Here is a 15,033-nt window from a genome sequence, read left to right as displayed (position 1 = left end):
AATCAACCTTTCCAATTAACAAAGCACAGTGTTGTTACTGTCACCCACACCTGAGCAAAGGGCAGTTGCAGGAAAATGATGTAACAAAGTTTTTATTCAAACCTGCCAAATCATCGCAAGAACTCTGATCAAGAACAAGAGCCAAATTACACAACTCCACTTCCTCGTGTCAAGCAAACTGGAAAGTACAGAAAAAACCAGAAAAGCAGCCTGATAATTACAACAGGATAAAAGAAACCACTGAAACCACAAAGACAAAGCACCAGCTTTTGACACTGTTCTCCCTCAAAGACCAAAGCCCACATGAGCCACGACATGAAATATTTCTTTTCAAAAGAGCTTAGTTTAGAAATACCTGCTGCTACCTTCTCCAGAATGTTTCTGTATTCATAAAAAATGCAGCATCACCTGTAAGCTGTTCCTCAGTTCTGGCTGCCTAATCCCTGGAATTGTTCCAGGCCAGGTTGGAACAGCCTGGGACAGTGGAAGGTGTCCCTGCCCACGGCAGGGAGTTGGAACTGGGTGGGCTTTAAGGTCCCTTCCAACCCGAACCATTCTGTGACTTTGAAATGTAAGTTTTTGTTCCCTCTTTCTTTCTCTTTTTAAATAATCTCAGGACTATTTCAAGTGTCCAGCACACCTGCTTTTCTTTTTTTCATGTCAACATTTCCTCACTGTAAGTTGCTGTGTAAAGTCACTCTTTGAGGTGGCTTGCGAGGGGAACTTACTGAATTAACAGCACAGCATTAAAAAATGATAACATTTCTAAAAGGATGAATATCCAAACAGTCCTAATTGATTTCAACCATCATCTAAGATTTCCTTCTGACCTTAGTTTAAAGTAAAAACCTAAGCACCAGGCAGACAGCTTATTTTTAAAAGGGTCTGTGGACTGAACTTTCACACTCAGGCGATGGCAACTCTTCCTAAGCAGCTTGTCAGGAAACTGGCAAAGAATAAAACATTACCAGGCTTTACTTAGTCTGTGCTTTTGAGGGGTTTTAATTTCACTGCAGAGATTGAAATGGACATAAAGGACAAATAAAAAGAAAGGTAGAAGGATTCAAATCTTTTCTGAACAGAGACCTAGAACGGCTCTGCTCCTTATTAAGTGGTGTAATTGGAAAACTAGGAAGGCAGGGGAGGAACAATTCTTCGTCCTATTAAAAAAGCTGGAAGCTTTTTGTGTTTTCTTTCCAAGCACCCCTGTTTAGTCTGTGATGGCTTTCACAGTTACAGACACAGCAGAGCAAATCACTTCTCTGCATAAAAGTGTTGCAAAATGAAGTAACATATTCTGAAGTGCTGAAAATTAGCAGGAGCTGCATGCACCAGGAACCCCGCCTAGGAAAAGCCCCTTTTCTTGCCTGTCTCAGAAAATGAAATGAGACCACAAGGTGGATTTGTGACTCATCTGTCACAGGACAGCAGCACAGCAGCACAGCAGCATTCCAGAACCAGGCACAAGGAACAAACCCAGCAGCAGCTTCCTCTTGGGAGCAGCCCAAGGTGCCTCAGCCCAGCACACATCACACTTTCCCAAGAGTCTGGAAATCCCTCCCGCAGGCATCGACTAACACCGTGGCTGCAAAATATTTCCACCCCTCCTTTCTCAAACACCAATACAGCATTTTATTGGATTTCATTGTTACAAAGCACTGCAGATCCATTCTCCAGGCTGTCAGCAAGAGAAGCTGTGCAAGAACTCCACCTGTGTTCAGCTCAACTCACAGGATGCCAGGACCGACCTTTGATGTCCACATCCAATAATAAACACTCCATGATTCCATTTTATGCTAAGTCAGACACCTTTTAGCCTATTGAAATAAAATGTAATTTAATATAAGGAGAAAACAGATGGGAAGGGGCAGCCACATCAGCTGAGATTCTAACCCACTATTCATCAATGCAGCCAAGTCCATGTCAGAGCCGAGAGTAAAATCTCACGTTTTCTAGGAAAGGAAGCACTGTCTGCACATGCAGATGGTGCAGAGGGATGGTCTGGGAGTGCAGGGCCACAACTCCAACCCACAGGCAGCAGCGGGATGCACGTCATGCCAGGGACTGGGTGTGCTCCAGCTTCCAACCAGCCGGAGGCAACAGAACCCACACAGCTCCATTCTAATTCTGGAAACAAGAACTCCAGGAAAACCAAAACCCATGGAGAAACTGCTTATGATGGATGCAAACAGAAACAGCCTCTGACACATCTGTAAATGTAATATGCAGTAACACAGCCAGGTATCAGCTGAAAAGTTTACAGGTGTTTTTTTTTCCTGTCTCTAAAGATTTTATCATTTTTTGGGTAACAACTAGAAAAACAGGCACTGGGTCCAAAATCTGAACAGTTTGAGGAGATACTCGATGTGATTTAGAAATGTGGAGAGCCCTGAGCAGTTCAAAGATCAGCTCAAGGGCAGCTAAATGGGGAAACACTTACAGACAGCACGTGGCACTACGGGAATACCTAAGGACTTACTAATATTGAGATAAAAGGCACATTTTTAGAATATTAATCACAACACAGCAGCAAAGATGTTCTGTTTAGACACCACAGCTGCTTACACCACGTAAAATATACTGGGTCACTCAACCTATGGAAACAAAACCTGTGCTGGAAGGGTGAAACTCCCTTCTAAAATCCTCCTTCCCAGTGATGTCACCTAGAGATCAAAAACACTGCACAGGTGTCTCCATTTCTTTATCCTTCACTCCATTTTCCAGTTCTAGCTCCTCTTTCAAAAATGGTAAAGGCTATTCAGAGTCCTTTATTCTGTAGGCAGCAATGTTTTCCCCATTACTGCATTTCTCTTTTTAACGTTAATTTCATGTGCAATTTTCTGCCTGGTCAACTAAAACTGCCAAGACCTGGCTCCATTTCTCAGTCATTGTACATTTGCTTATACTGAATGGTTCTTCACTTTCAGTTGGTCACCTCTCTCTCCAGCTCCTTCTCCATTTGTGTTAAATCATTCTGCTAAATAAAATAATGTTTTTCTCTGTACTTTACACAGTGAGGTTCCCTCAGGAATTCCAGGAGAAGGAAGAACCAGGACCATGCCAGCAAATCCCATTCCAGATGACAAGCTACTGTTTCTATTGTTTTTATTTGTATTTTTAAGCCGTTTCATACTTCAATTTACATCAGAGCTCTTGGATGAAGGAACTGGAGTGCAGTGAGGCATTATCCTTGATTTTCCTGAAGATTTTCCCTCTGTCTCTCCTAAAATCTCCAGCAGCCACTTTAATTTGGGACCTTGCCTGTTACTTTCTCTGCCTTGCTCCAGAGAATGACCCCATTCTCAGGACACCTGGGTGTGCTCCCACGGAGTTTTGCTCATGAGCAGCAGTGCAAGAGACCCGAATTTACAGCTCTTCATTAAAAGCACACTTTTGTTCAGCAGACAAAGAGGTTCAACCGCTATAAATATCTGAGAGATGCAGGAAAATAAGCCCTGAGTGTTGTCCTTCCTTTCCAGAGTAATTTGGCTGGATGAAAGCACTCAGGCTTTCAGTAAACCACAATCGTTTGTATCAAAGAATAAGCTGTAAGGTTTTTTCCTGGATGATAAAAAAGGTTCAGCTTGAGAAAGGCTTGGAAAAAGAAATTACCAAGGCTATTTGCTCATTTTTGAAAATGATTTCAAACGCCCTTTTTGTTTGTTTTGTTGTGAACATGTTGAATTCCCTTCTGGAATTGCTCCCATGTAAGAGCATTAAGTGATGACAGCCAACCATGCATGTAAGTATGGAATTATCTTATGTAAGCATCAATTAATAATTTTATCTGCACCAGCACACTGCAATTCTTTACAAGCATTTCCATGTACTAAACATTTAGTCAGCACAAATATTCACGTTTTACTAACAGAAAAGCACACGCAGAGGGAAAAACAGGAGAATTCCTTTGGTGCTCTCATTTTTTCACCTCACTTACCTGCTTTCCATATCAATATATCAATATGTCAATATTTCCCCCCCAAAATGCAAAGGCATGCTGGTAATAGAGGGATTTGTTGTAACTCTATCCCGTTTTTCCAATAACACAATTCAAAATGCAAATGACAGACTCCTAAGTCACCCCTGCCTGGAAACAAGTTTGTAAAGAGCAAATTGAAGTGAAATTTGAAAATGTCAACATGTGAAATGCAAGCAGATAAAGTGTGAAGCAGATGATTTTACAATTTATCTGTAACTCTCGAATTCAAAGATACAGGAATAGTGTACATTTAATTAATTCTAGGGTTATATTTAGAAAAAACAACCGTGAGCAATCAGATTTGAACTTTTTAAAGTGTGCCATTTCCTCTGAGTTCAAGTAGCTACTCCTGCGTTGACCTGGCAAGTTGCCACAGGTGAGAACAAGAATGCTGACTGCTGTTCCCTAAAATCCATGGTTTGGAAACCAAGATATTTAATAGCTCTAGCTCATTAATCACACCATAAAGAAGTGTTGTGATCAGATACAAAATAAAAAGGATTATGGGATCAGTTTCCTTACAACAGGAAAGCATCAGGTTTGACAAACACGACTACTTTATCCAAGGGAGTTTTATCCAACTGGGTTTTTCAGAAAAGAAGTAAAGTAAAAGATGACAAGTGACTGCCCAGTTTTGGAGCCTGAAAGCTGGTTCCAAGGTTTTTTAGACACCACTGCAGGCTCTACCTTCCCTCTCATTCGTGGCAGCTCACTGGAAAAGCCGATCCAGGACTTTGTACCCTCCCAGATTTTCCCAGTTCCCAATGGCAGGCAGAAAACAGCTTCCTTACCTTCATGATGTTTACTAGGTCAGTTTGATAGTAGCGATCCTGGTGTGCATTGGCAGCTGCTAAAGTGAGGAGATAATCATTCCTGGCATGGATAGCCTTGGAATTGCACTCCGATCGTCGGGCTTTTAACTGCAACAAGCGAAAACACAGCTCGTAAAGAGAATCTGAATGACCAAGCAAACATGAACAGCAAACAAAATGTGTGTATGTGTGTTAATACATTGAAAACTTCGGGGCATTTCTAGCTTTTCAGTCTTCCTAATGAGGAAGGGATCCCTGATGGATTTTTCTCTCCTGCAATTGGAATTTCACACGTGGTCTTTAAAGAACAGTTTTAACTCTAATTAGAAAAAAAAATTTCCTTGCACATATTCCATAGATAATTCTCCACTGTGCCCAGAGAATGCTCTTAGCTCATCTTTTGTCCCACCAACTTCCCTTCCAAGCTGTCCCTCTCCATTCCAGACAATCTGGGACATTTGCCTCATGAAATGAGCAGCAAAATCCAAGTTTTATACTCACCTTCACACTTGCCTTCTGCAAGCTTATTCTTGACTGAAAAAGACTAAGTTTGGACCTGGAACAGAAACGAGCAGAAGAAAGTGAATGATTACCTTACAACATTTCTACAAAAGTATTTTTAGCTGTCTGAAGGATGGTGGTTTAAAAAGCAAACAAGAAAGCAAAAATCAAGTCAACAGCTATTTTAATCGGAACAACACTGCAGGATAAATCTGCTCCAAAATTCCCAAGCCCAAATTTTTGGTTGTTTTTGTTTGTTTGTGTATGTTTGTTTACTTTCTTTGGGTATTATAGGAATTTTTATTGAAGTTCTTTTCATCATTCCTCAGAAAGACAGAAAAGATCTCTAAGGGCACCATAACTTCATTCCCTGAGAGCTAGTCTGAATAACTTATAAAAACAAAAATTAAAGAGAAAAAAGAAAAAGAAAAAAGAAAAAGGGGGTGTGGTAAATTCCCATAAGACAGGCCAGACTCCAAAGCCAAAACATGTGTTACTGGTTTTCCTGGAAGGAAGGAAATCACCCTCTTTAGGATGTCAAGGAATAGGAAAAAACCTAAAGCCTCAAAAATTAATCTTGAAAAATTTCTCCCCCTCCAAAATCTCTCCCCCTCCAAATGGACTGATACCAAATTTGAGATGTGTAGACAAAAGAGTAAGTCAGGAGCCTTTAATATCAAAAAAGTGCCAGCTGATACATTGTCCATAGAAAACGCCAAATTAAAGCTGTTACTTGAACTTCCTTCCTAAACAAACCAAGACAAACAAGTTCCAATTTCCTCTCAGGGTGTGCTTGAAATAGCTACAAAAACGTATAGAACCAAAATGCAAAGAAAACCTGGCAGAATCTCATTGGAAGCCAAACATCAAGTGCAAAAACTAATACAAACGTGCTTTTTGGGGCTGCAATTATTTCTACATATGCCATTATAAAAACATACTTGGCCTCAATATCAGCTTTCTCCCGCACCGCCTGAGCCATCTGTTCAGTCTCAAAATATTTCTTTTTGCCTTTAGCTAAATCTTTGACTGTCTCCTGTAATTCAGCTTGGATCCTCGTCAGCTGGTCCACACACTGAAAAAAAGCATTCGGGAAAGAAAATATTACTTTTTCTTTGCATCCAAATATTACCGTCATTGTTTTGCTGCTTTTTGCGGTATATTTTACAGGGAAGGAAGCAGTCTTCAAGTCTCTCCTGGTCAATTATTCATGCAGGTCCTTTAAAAGTGATCAAAACATAAAACCTTCTCTCTTCCTTTCTTTCTGCTGCTGTTTTAACTGTTCAAAATCAATGATAAAGTTCTGAAAGCTTTGGATGAGGTAATCAGTTGAAGTCATCAGAATACAACTGGGAAAAATACAAAGGCAATCTACTGGAAGTGGTACCAAAAAACATTATTAATATTCCCTTCTTTAAAATTTAACATGAGGTAAAAGCTGCCACATAAAACACAACACAACAGGAAGAAAAATTATTATATTCAGCAATTCTCCAGACACCCTGCCAGCTTAAGGAAAACCCCAGCAAAGTGGGAAAGGATCTGTGCTAAGCAGGATCTAGGTAAGAAAACCAACGTGAATCATCAATGTCTAGAATTAAAACTCTCTTTAAAAGATATTACTAAAGATTTTCTTTTACTCAAACTGGATTAAGCACGCAGGAGATTGATAGTCCAGTGGATTTCTATTTAATTAGAGACATCACAGGCTGGACGTGGTCAGTGAAGGCTCCAGCAGTACCAGGGGTGAGTTCAAGGAAACCAAATTGCCTTTGCGTCCTTCAAACACCACCCCAAAGGTCCCAGCTCTTTTCAGATCGTCATCACCCCCCTGGCTCCCCCCATTCCAGGTGCCCTGGTGCTGAACACTCCTCCAGAACACCTCAGCTTCTTCATTACACTAATTATTAATGCATGTAACCTCCTTCAGGACTAATGAGGCGCTGTAACCCAACGACGTAACATTGACTTCCCCGTATTCCACTGCTAAAAAATAACACCCAGCCTGTAAAAATAACACCTGTAAAGAACAAACAAGCAGCCAACAGGAATTACTGGTCTTCTCACCACACAATCCTGCTCTCCCTGAAGCTGTCAAATTGCCATAAAGCACAGAAAAATTCCCACTAAAGCCTCTGTTTGATGTGTGCAGACCAATAAAGCAACAGACCCCAGAGGGTGCATTCCCTATAGGTGGGTTTGGGGAGTGGTGGAAAGCAGAATTTTGATTTTTGGAGACATGAATCACTGAAAAATGAAAGGTAAAAAAATCTGGATGGCTGACAAAGACCTAAAAGCTTGTGAAAAGGACTGGGGTTTTGCAACATCAGTGAGGATTTTGATCCCTAAAATCTCCCATCAGCATCAAAAAATTAAAATATCAAATAACCTCAGCTGTTAAAAAGATCATTTGAGAAGAGTTAAATAATCTTGGTTTGCATCCCTGTAGGATAAAAAATTGTCAGGAGACTGGATGTCACTTTAGATGGGTATTCCCATGTAACCTTACAAGTATTCTGCTGACTGGATTTTAATTTTGATAAGCTTTTGTCTGAATGGAGGTCAGAACAATTATTTCTCTGTCCCTTATTTATCTGTTTGAGAATTCAAAGGGAAGGGTGAGAGACTGTACTGTGTAAAACAATAAACTGGTTGTGTAGGAAAATTAATCCTGCCAAGTGGATGATAATTCCATGTTGTAGGAAAAGCACATCACTGTTAGAATACTCTGAGCCAGAACACTGCCCTGATAATTGTAATAACTTGTTCTGCTGATTCAAAAGTGCAAGAATAAAGGAACTTCTATGACTTTTAAAAATTTAAAGATCCCACTTCTGCTGCTGACTCAAACACTGAACTATCACCAACTGCAGAATAAAGTACAATTATTTACTGGTAAGAATTGTGCTGTAAGCATTGTTTGGACATTTTCACATGACAATAAAATTCCACAGGATTAATAAAGTCAATTTTTCCCTCCCAAAACAGATATTGCACATGTTTCTAAGAGCAGAATAATTTGTTCAGAAACCGGGAGTTCACATTACACGAACATCTACTGAAATTTGTAACCAAGTATTTTACAAAATACTGCTCTAGAACACAGAACTAGCTATGTTCTTTGTAACAAGGACAGGTAAAATGTCTGTTGTTTGGGTTTGGTTTTTTTTTTGTCATTTAAGGAACACCTTCCACTATTCCAGTCTGCTCCAAGTCCCATCCAGCCTGACCTTGGGCACTTCCAGGGATCCAGGGGCAGCCACAGCTTCTCTGGGCACCCTGTGCCAGGGCTCACCACCCTCATAAATGACTTTCAAACACAACGAGCAATTAAATGAATATCCAGCTCACTGGAACTACACTATTTTCTCTGCAGGGATAATTACAGATAATTAAACAGATAATTAAAGCAGCTTTTGGAGCACTTACTTGTGACAACCTCCACTCTCCATGCTGGAGATTGTTCAAGCCATTCCTTCAGGTTTCAGATAGATCTTTTCTTAAAATCATAACTTTTTCTAACGAAAACCACTTGCAATTGTCACTGCAAACCCAGTGCAACGCAATTTCTGCAGCACAGTGTGAGCTTTGCTGAGACATGTTTGACCAAGTGGTACCACATTTTCAGCAGACTCACTTCCAGGCAGTTATAATTTGGGATAACAGCTCAGAATTTTGATCCCTCCCCAACAAGCTGGATATGTACACCTGTAAGATGAAGAGTACTTACATATTTTAGAAGTACCACAATAAAAGACTTCTAAAAACTATTTTTTTTCCTCAATAAAGATGACAACAGTTTAAACGACTTTTAAAGCACAAATACCTTCTTCAGCTGCTGCTCCTTAAAGCACCGGACGTTCCTGGCTGGTTCAGAAATTAAGTTTTTATAGTTCTCACAGATATTGAGTCGGGACTGGGCCACCTGCATGGTGCCTTCTAAGAGCGATTTCCAAACTGAGTACATGCTCCTAAAATAATGAAACACAGAGAGGGAAGGAAGAAAGGGAGGTCAGGTGTTCCATTGAAAATTCGGATTTATAGAGTCTCCTGAATTGGAAGGATCCTCCACAAGGATCAGAATCTGGCTCCTGGGCTAGTTTATGTGACAGCAGCACACATTTTTCCAAGAAGGGCTTTTAAAACTAAATCTAAAGCACAATCCTTCAGCAAATATCTCCACTTTTATCAAAACTTTTAATGGAAGCTGAACCAAAAATAAAGATTTTTCCCGCCTGTTCCTGTCTTGTGATTCAACTTGTTGCCAAACATTTTGGGTTCAGCGCTTGGTGATGGGTAAGGAGGGGTTTGGAACTCTGGCACTGTGGAATCTCATGGCATGGAAGGAAGTTGCAGGCAGGATGGGCTGGATGGTTTGGGAGTGTTTTATGTACACTTGAGACTGATAATTCAGTTTATTTCTTTCTAAACAAACAACACCAGTGTAAGGGTGCTGAAAGTCCCAAACACAAATCTGTCAATTTCTTCCTGTTTGAAATAAAACTTGTCAGAACACAAAGAAGACATTAAAACAAAGCATCTGAAAGCTTATTCCAAATATTTAGGAGGTGCTGTTCAAAGGCTTTCAGCAACTAAGTTATTTCTGGTTTCATGTTTTATCCACCTTTCATGTTAATGAAATAAAGTTTTGTAAACAACTGTCTCTTGCTTTGCCTCCTCCCTGCTGTCAGATTTCATCTTCACAAATAACAGCCTCATAAAGTGAAATCTCTTCCTGTCTTTTCCTGTGAAGCGATCCACACACTTATCCCTCTAACCTTAAAGTTATTTACTAAAATCTATATTCAGATGGAAGCATTAATACCCAAACAGATGCATACTACAGTTGTTCTGTCAAGCTGTTTTGTTTCTCCCATCTTCTTAAATATTCAAGTCATAAACATCTATTTAAAACTAATCTCAGGAAAACAAAGCTTCTTTTTTAACTGGCAACGCTCTACTACAAAGGAAAAAGAAAAATTAACTACAGAAAAGCAGTGATTCATTGTTAAGTAAAATAATGACACAAATTGAAATGATAAATACAGCAATTTTGAGATATCCAACTGGTAAATTACCTATAATCACTTCGTTCCTCAGCTCTTATTCCAAGCCAGTCCTTCTTTAAGTATTGGCTAGCCAGCTTCTGAATGCTCTGTTAAAAGAAGGGGGGGAAAAAAACAAAAGTTTTTTTTTTAAAAAAAAGGTATTTAAAACACCATTTCTGCTTTTATGTCAGACAAATGAAAACCCAAAGAAGTAAACAATCTACAGCTCCAGCAAACGTACAGGGGAAGACTCAGAGGTGGGAATGTTGGAAGGGGAAGGGCTGGATTTGTCCCAGCTGTGAGAACCCCAATTTGTATTTCTCTGGATCAGAACAGGGGGCTCCCACAACCCAGAACACATCTGTTCCTCTATGAGCCCACCCTGACACGCCCAGCTTGGACCATCCAAGGCTGCAGGAGCTCTGCTGCTCCCAGGAGGAGCCCGATACTCAAGAGGATTACACCAGACAAGAGATTGACAAATGCAGCTCATCTTTAATAATTAATGTTAATTGCACCCTTCCATCCCAGCGTTTCGTTTTGCACAGCCTCAGGAAATCAATAACAACATTTTCATATTCAAGGTCAGAAAGCAGCAGGGTTTCATTTGTAACCACACAGGGAAGGGGAGCTGCTCCCACACCGACCCCTCCTCCGGCTGCTGATCCCATTCTCCTTAAAATATTAGTGTTGGAACCCTGGGCACTGAGAATTTCAGATTTCTGTGCTGATAGGCAATGCCCCCAAGCAAACACTGCACTTGACCCGAGGCCTTGGAAAAAGCTTCCAAAATGGGATGATAGCACAGGGATTGTGGGTGTGTAGTTTGAATAGAAGTGTGTGATATCACAGGGTAGAAAACTTAGAGTTTAAGTTTTTAAAATACAGTAAAATACATAAAGCAAGATGGAGCTTTTAGGGCAGAGGCTAGTCCCTCTTTTTTCACCTTCTTCTTCATGGGTTTGGGTGTTTTTTTGTAATTGGGTAGAAAAATCCGCATTGCCATCCACAATTGGTTATTGGGTTAAAAGTAAAAATAATTTAGGTGTCATCTCCTAATTGGACAATTAATCCGTAAAAGACCTTGTAGAGAGACAGAGACACTTTCTACTTTGTTAGCTAGGACTCACAGCTTGTGAGACGGTAACACAGAAAAGAATTAATAAACATCTGAGTCCAAACTTGAAAAACCATATATGTTTGAAAAGCATATAATCCCGACTCTGACAGGAAAAGAAGATAAAAAAGCAACATATCTCTTTGGAATTGGGTGCCATCAATTGGAAAGCACGATGTACACTGTGGAAATCATGGAGCTGGAGATGAGTTTATGAGAAGCATTCCTGGGTTTGGGCTGCTGCTGGGGAACCACAACGCCATGGAATGCTCCAGGCTGGGACAGAGGGGCTGGGAAAGGAGCTGGGCGGGCCTCAGAGGAGGTTTAGGTTGGATTAGAGAAAATTCCTTCCCCATAAGGAAAAGGACAGCACCGCTACCTGGGATAGTGGTGAGTCCCCATCCCTGAGGGATTGAAGAGTCCTATGGATGCAGCACTTGGGGACATGGCTTGGTGGTGGGACAACAGTTGGACTGGACAACCTTGAAGATTCTTTCCAACCTAAACCATCCTGTGACTCTTCCAAAGAACCATCAACATAGGAACACCTTCCAACTTTTGCATGTTAGTCGACACAAGAAAGAAATGGAGACCTGAGTGAAAATTTCCTTTCCACCTAAGAATCAATCCCCCAGGAGTATTCTGGAAGAGCAATCCTGAGGAAGAGGTTGAGGAAGGGGTGAGACATCTTTGTCATGTTTAAGATGGAATAACCTTTTAATTACTCCTAGAAAAAATGTGACAAGTAGCTCAAGCAGCGTAAGATTTTATTCACGTCTCACAGCCCACACAGTAGTAAAAATTGATTACCAAGCTATGATTTGATCAATTTGTTCACATAGAAAAATTAAATGTTGCTAATAAATCATTAGCAGCAAAGTCATGTTCTCTCATATTTTTAAAAAATGCACATTTCATTAGGTAGCTGTTAAAAAATCCCAACTAAAAATAACATTTCCTTTAACCCTGGCAGAGCAATTTGTGATGGGATTTGGAGGTTTATAAGATAAATCCACCTGGTGCTAATTCCGTGTTTCCACCCCTTCTTCCTCAGACTCCCCTACAAGATCTGCCTCAAGATGCTGAACAAACATTGACAAACAGGAAAAAAAAGCTTGCTGGCAGCTGAGGACAAGCTCTGCCAAAATTAAGATGCAAAAAAGTCACAAGAGGGACAAATAAAGCTATTTTTGCCCACAGAAATCCTATCACTGATATCAGCAAATAAACCATAAACCCAGCAGGATTAACCATTCATATCCAAACTGAACAAGCTCAGCAACAAAACCACTCGAAAAAATGAAGAGAATAAGGAGGATAAAAGAATCACGGAATATCCTGAGCTGGAAGGGACCCACAGGATCACAAAGTCCAACTCCTGGCCCTACACAGTCCAACAATCCCTGAGGGCATTGTCTAAACGCTCCTGGAGCTCCAGCACTCAAGAAAAAAATCAGCACAATTTCACACACACTGAGATTTGTTATTTCCCAGGGCTGCAGCTCCTACTTGATGTTCCCTATCGCCAGACCCCACCTCAAGTCTATTCACTGGTATTTTCTAATACAGCCAGTTGTGGCAGGGATTGGGGAGGAAAAAAAAACTTTAAAATATTTGCTACAATACTTACAAAAGGAATCACCACTAGAAAAGGAAAGAGGGAGATGACCCAAATTAAAAGATCATTGTTAGAAGACTTCTTAGAAGTCATATTAACGATACTTCTCAAAGCAGTCATAAGGTTTTTATTTGTAATAATAACTGAGAGGTGCTGATGATAGCAGGTGCCCAAAAATTGATAGCTGAAAGCATTACAGACACAGCTGATGTAACACTTGAGTTTTGGGACTATCAATCAGGCAAATTCAGTGCTGCTTTTCATTTAGGTGGTTTCGATATCTTGCATCATTTCAATCCCTTTCTGCTTTCTGACATGATTATGTTTTTTTCATTATTTCGTTTGCTAAGTCCTCTTCTGGTAGGCAAACACTCCACAACAGAGAGGATTTAATATCTGCCTTTATTTTGCTTCTTGTCTGCGAAAAGCAAGGTTACTCCCAATTAAACTGACTTCATGGAAGCGTGGAAGCCACTTTTACTAATCAACAGCTGCAAATTACACTCTCCATTAGCAGCAAGAAAAAGTCACAGGTTTTTTATGTAAGAATTCTTATTATCAGACCCACTGCTTACGTGCAAGACAGATTTGCTTCATTTTACTTTTAAATGGGAAAAAAAGCTTTAGGAATGTTGTACCACTGTCTTTATTGTGAGGTGCAGGCACCGTGGAAAATTCTGTTTCATTCCAGTACTGCTGGTTCCTCCAAAATAAATTTGACAGCTACTCCTGTCACTGTAAATTACAAACAGCCTTTTGACTGATATCAGGTATTTTCAAACCCGTATTTTTAGCTGTAAGAGAGAAAGACTGTCTGGGCCATTCACTGATGATCCTTGTGGGTCCCTTCCAGCTCAGAATATTCTGTGAAATGAATCAAGTAATCTGTGAGGACTGGTTGAGGAAGAAGGGAAATTGTCACACACAGACTCCTTCAAAAAAAAAAAAAGGAAAAAAAAAAACCACCCACACAAAACCAAAATGCGAAGTGTCTACATTCTGAAGAACGCTTCTACTATAAAAACAAAGAAATGAGATGTATCCAAAACAAGAAATTTCAGGCACTTCCCCGGTACCCTAAGCTTTTTTTCTCAAGCCAGTGAGATTTGACACAACTTCAGCGAGCTCAGGGAGCCTGACTCACTCCAACACAGCAACTTGGGGCCAAAAATCCAGGAGGTGGCTTTATCAATCACACAGATGTTTGCCACACAAGCTTCAAGAGTAACTTGCAAGATATTTTACACCCTTGCCAATCTCTTAGAAACGTTTGGGCAGGGAGAAGGGAGCAGAAAATGCAATACAGCCTGTGAGGTGAGAACTCTGGTTCTTGAATACAGCAGAACCATTCAGTATCAGTACTAAAGTCTGGAACAGTCACTGCAGTGATTATTCCAAGTGATATTTTATTTAGCAGAGCTACATTCAATAACGGTTTAATGAGAATGAAGGGACTCGGGCAGGGATTCCAGGCAGGGATTTCAGGCAGGATGTGACGTGGCTCCATCTGCATCACAAGCTGTCAACACAAGCTCTGTCAGACGCAATTATTGCGCTGGGAGCTCACACAGGGCCTTAGGCAGCAGCACCGTGACCGAAGCGCTGCTGCAGCACAAATGTAAATGAAAACAACCCCTGGAACAGGCAGCACGTGGGCTTCTCCAGCGCATCCCAGCACTCGGCGAAAGGTGCCCTGACTGCTGATCTGTGCTGCCTTTAACATGGTTAAATGAGAGATAAAAGAGGTGCTGCTGCTGTGCCTGCAGCATCAAATTGTAAAATTCCCTGGAAACATTAGGAAAGGCTGGTTATCTAAGGTGAAGCTGCATCCCTAAGCATGCTGCTTCTCCTTCCTCAGGATGGGATATTCCAGAAAATACAGGGTTTCATTCTTTCTTCCAGGCATTCATTCACAATTTTGTTCCAAGCTGCTTCATCTCCCCTTTTATTTTCAGATA

The 15,033-nt window shown here is 40.6% G+C and overlaps 1 protein-coding gene across 1 annotated transcript in view; it reads right to left on the bottom strand.

Moving 5' to 3' along the window:
• FCHSD2 (FCH and double SH3 domains 2) overlaps nt 1–15,033 on the bottom strand; it is a 121,462-nt gene that overhangs the window by 48,992 nt on the left and 57,437 nt on the right. The window contains exons 5-9 of the mRNA XM_040056123.2: nt 10,371–10,447; nt 9,119–9,263; nt 6,234–6,367; nt 5,293–5,347; nt 4,771–4,899 (exon numbers count right to left, since the gene is read on the bottom strand). Coding sequence (XP_039912057.1) covers nt 4,771–4,899; nt 5,293–5,347; nt 6,234–6,367; nt 9,119–9,263; nt 10,371–10,447 — 540 coding nt within the window. The remainder of the gene's footprint in view (nt 1–4,770; nt 4,900–5,292; nt 5,348–6,233; nt 6,368–9,118; nt 9,264–10,370; nt 10,448–15,033) is intronic.

The sequence above is a fragment of the Hirundo rustica genome, chromosome 2 (assembly GCF_015227805.2).
Source record: "Hirundo rustica isolate bHirRus1 chromosome 2, bHirRus1.pri.v3, whole genome shotgun sequence".
Lineage (NCBI taxonomy): Eukaryota > Metazoa > Chordata > Aves > Passeriformes > Hirundinidae > Hirundo > Hirundo rustica.
The sequence above is the reverse complement of the archived record's forward strand: the minus strand, read 5'-3'. Positions and strand labels throughout refer to the sequence as shown.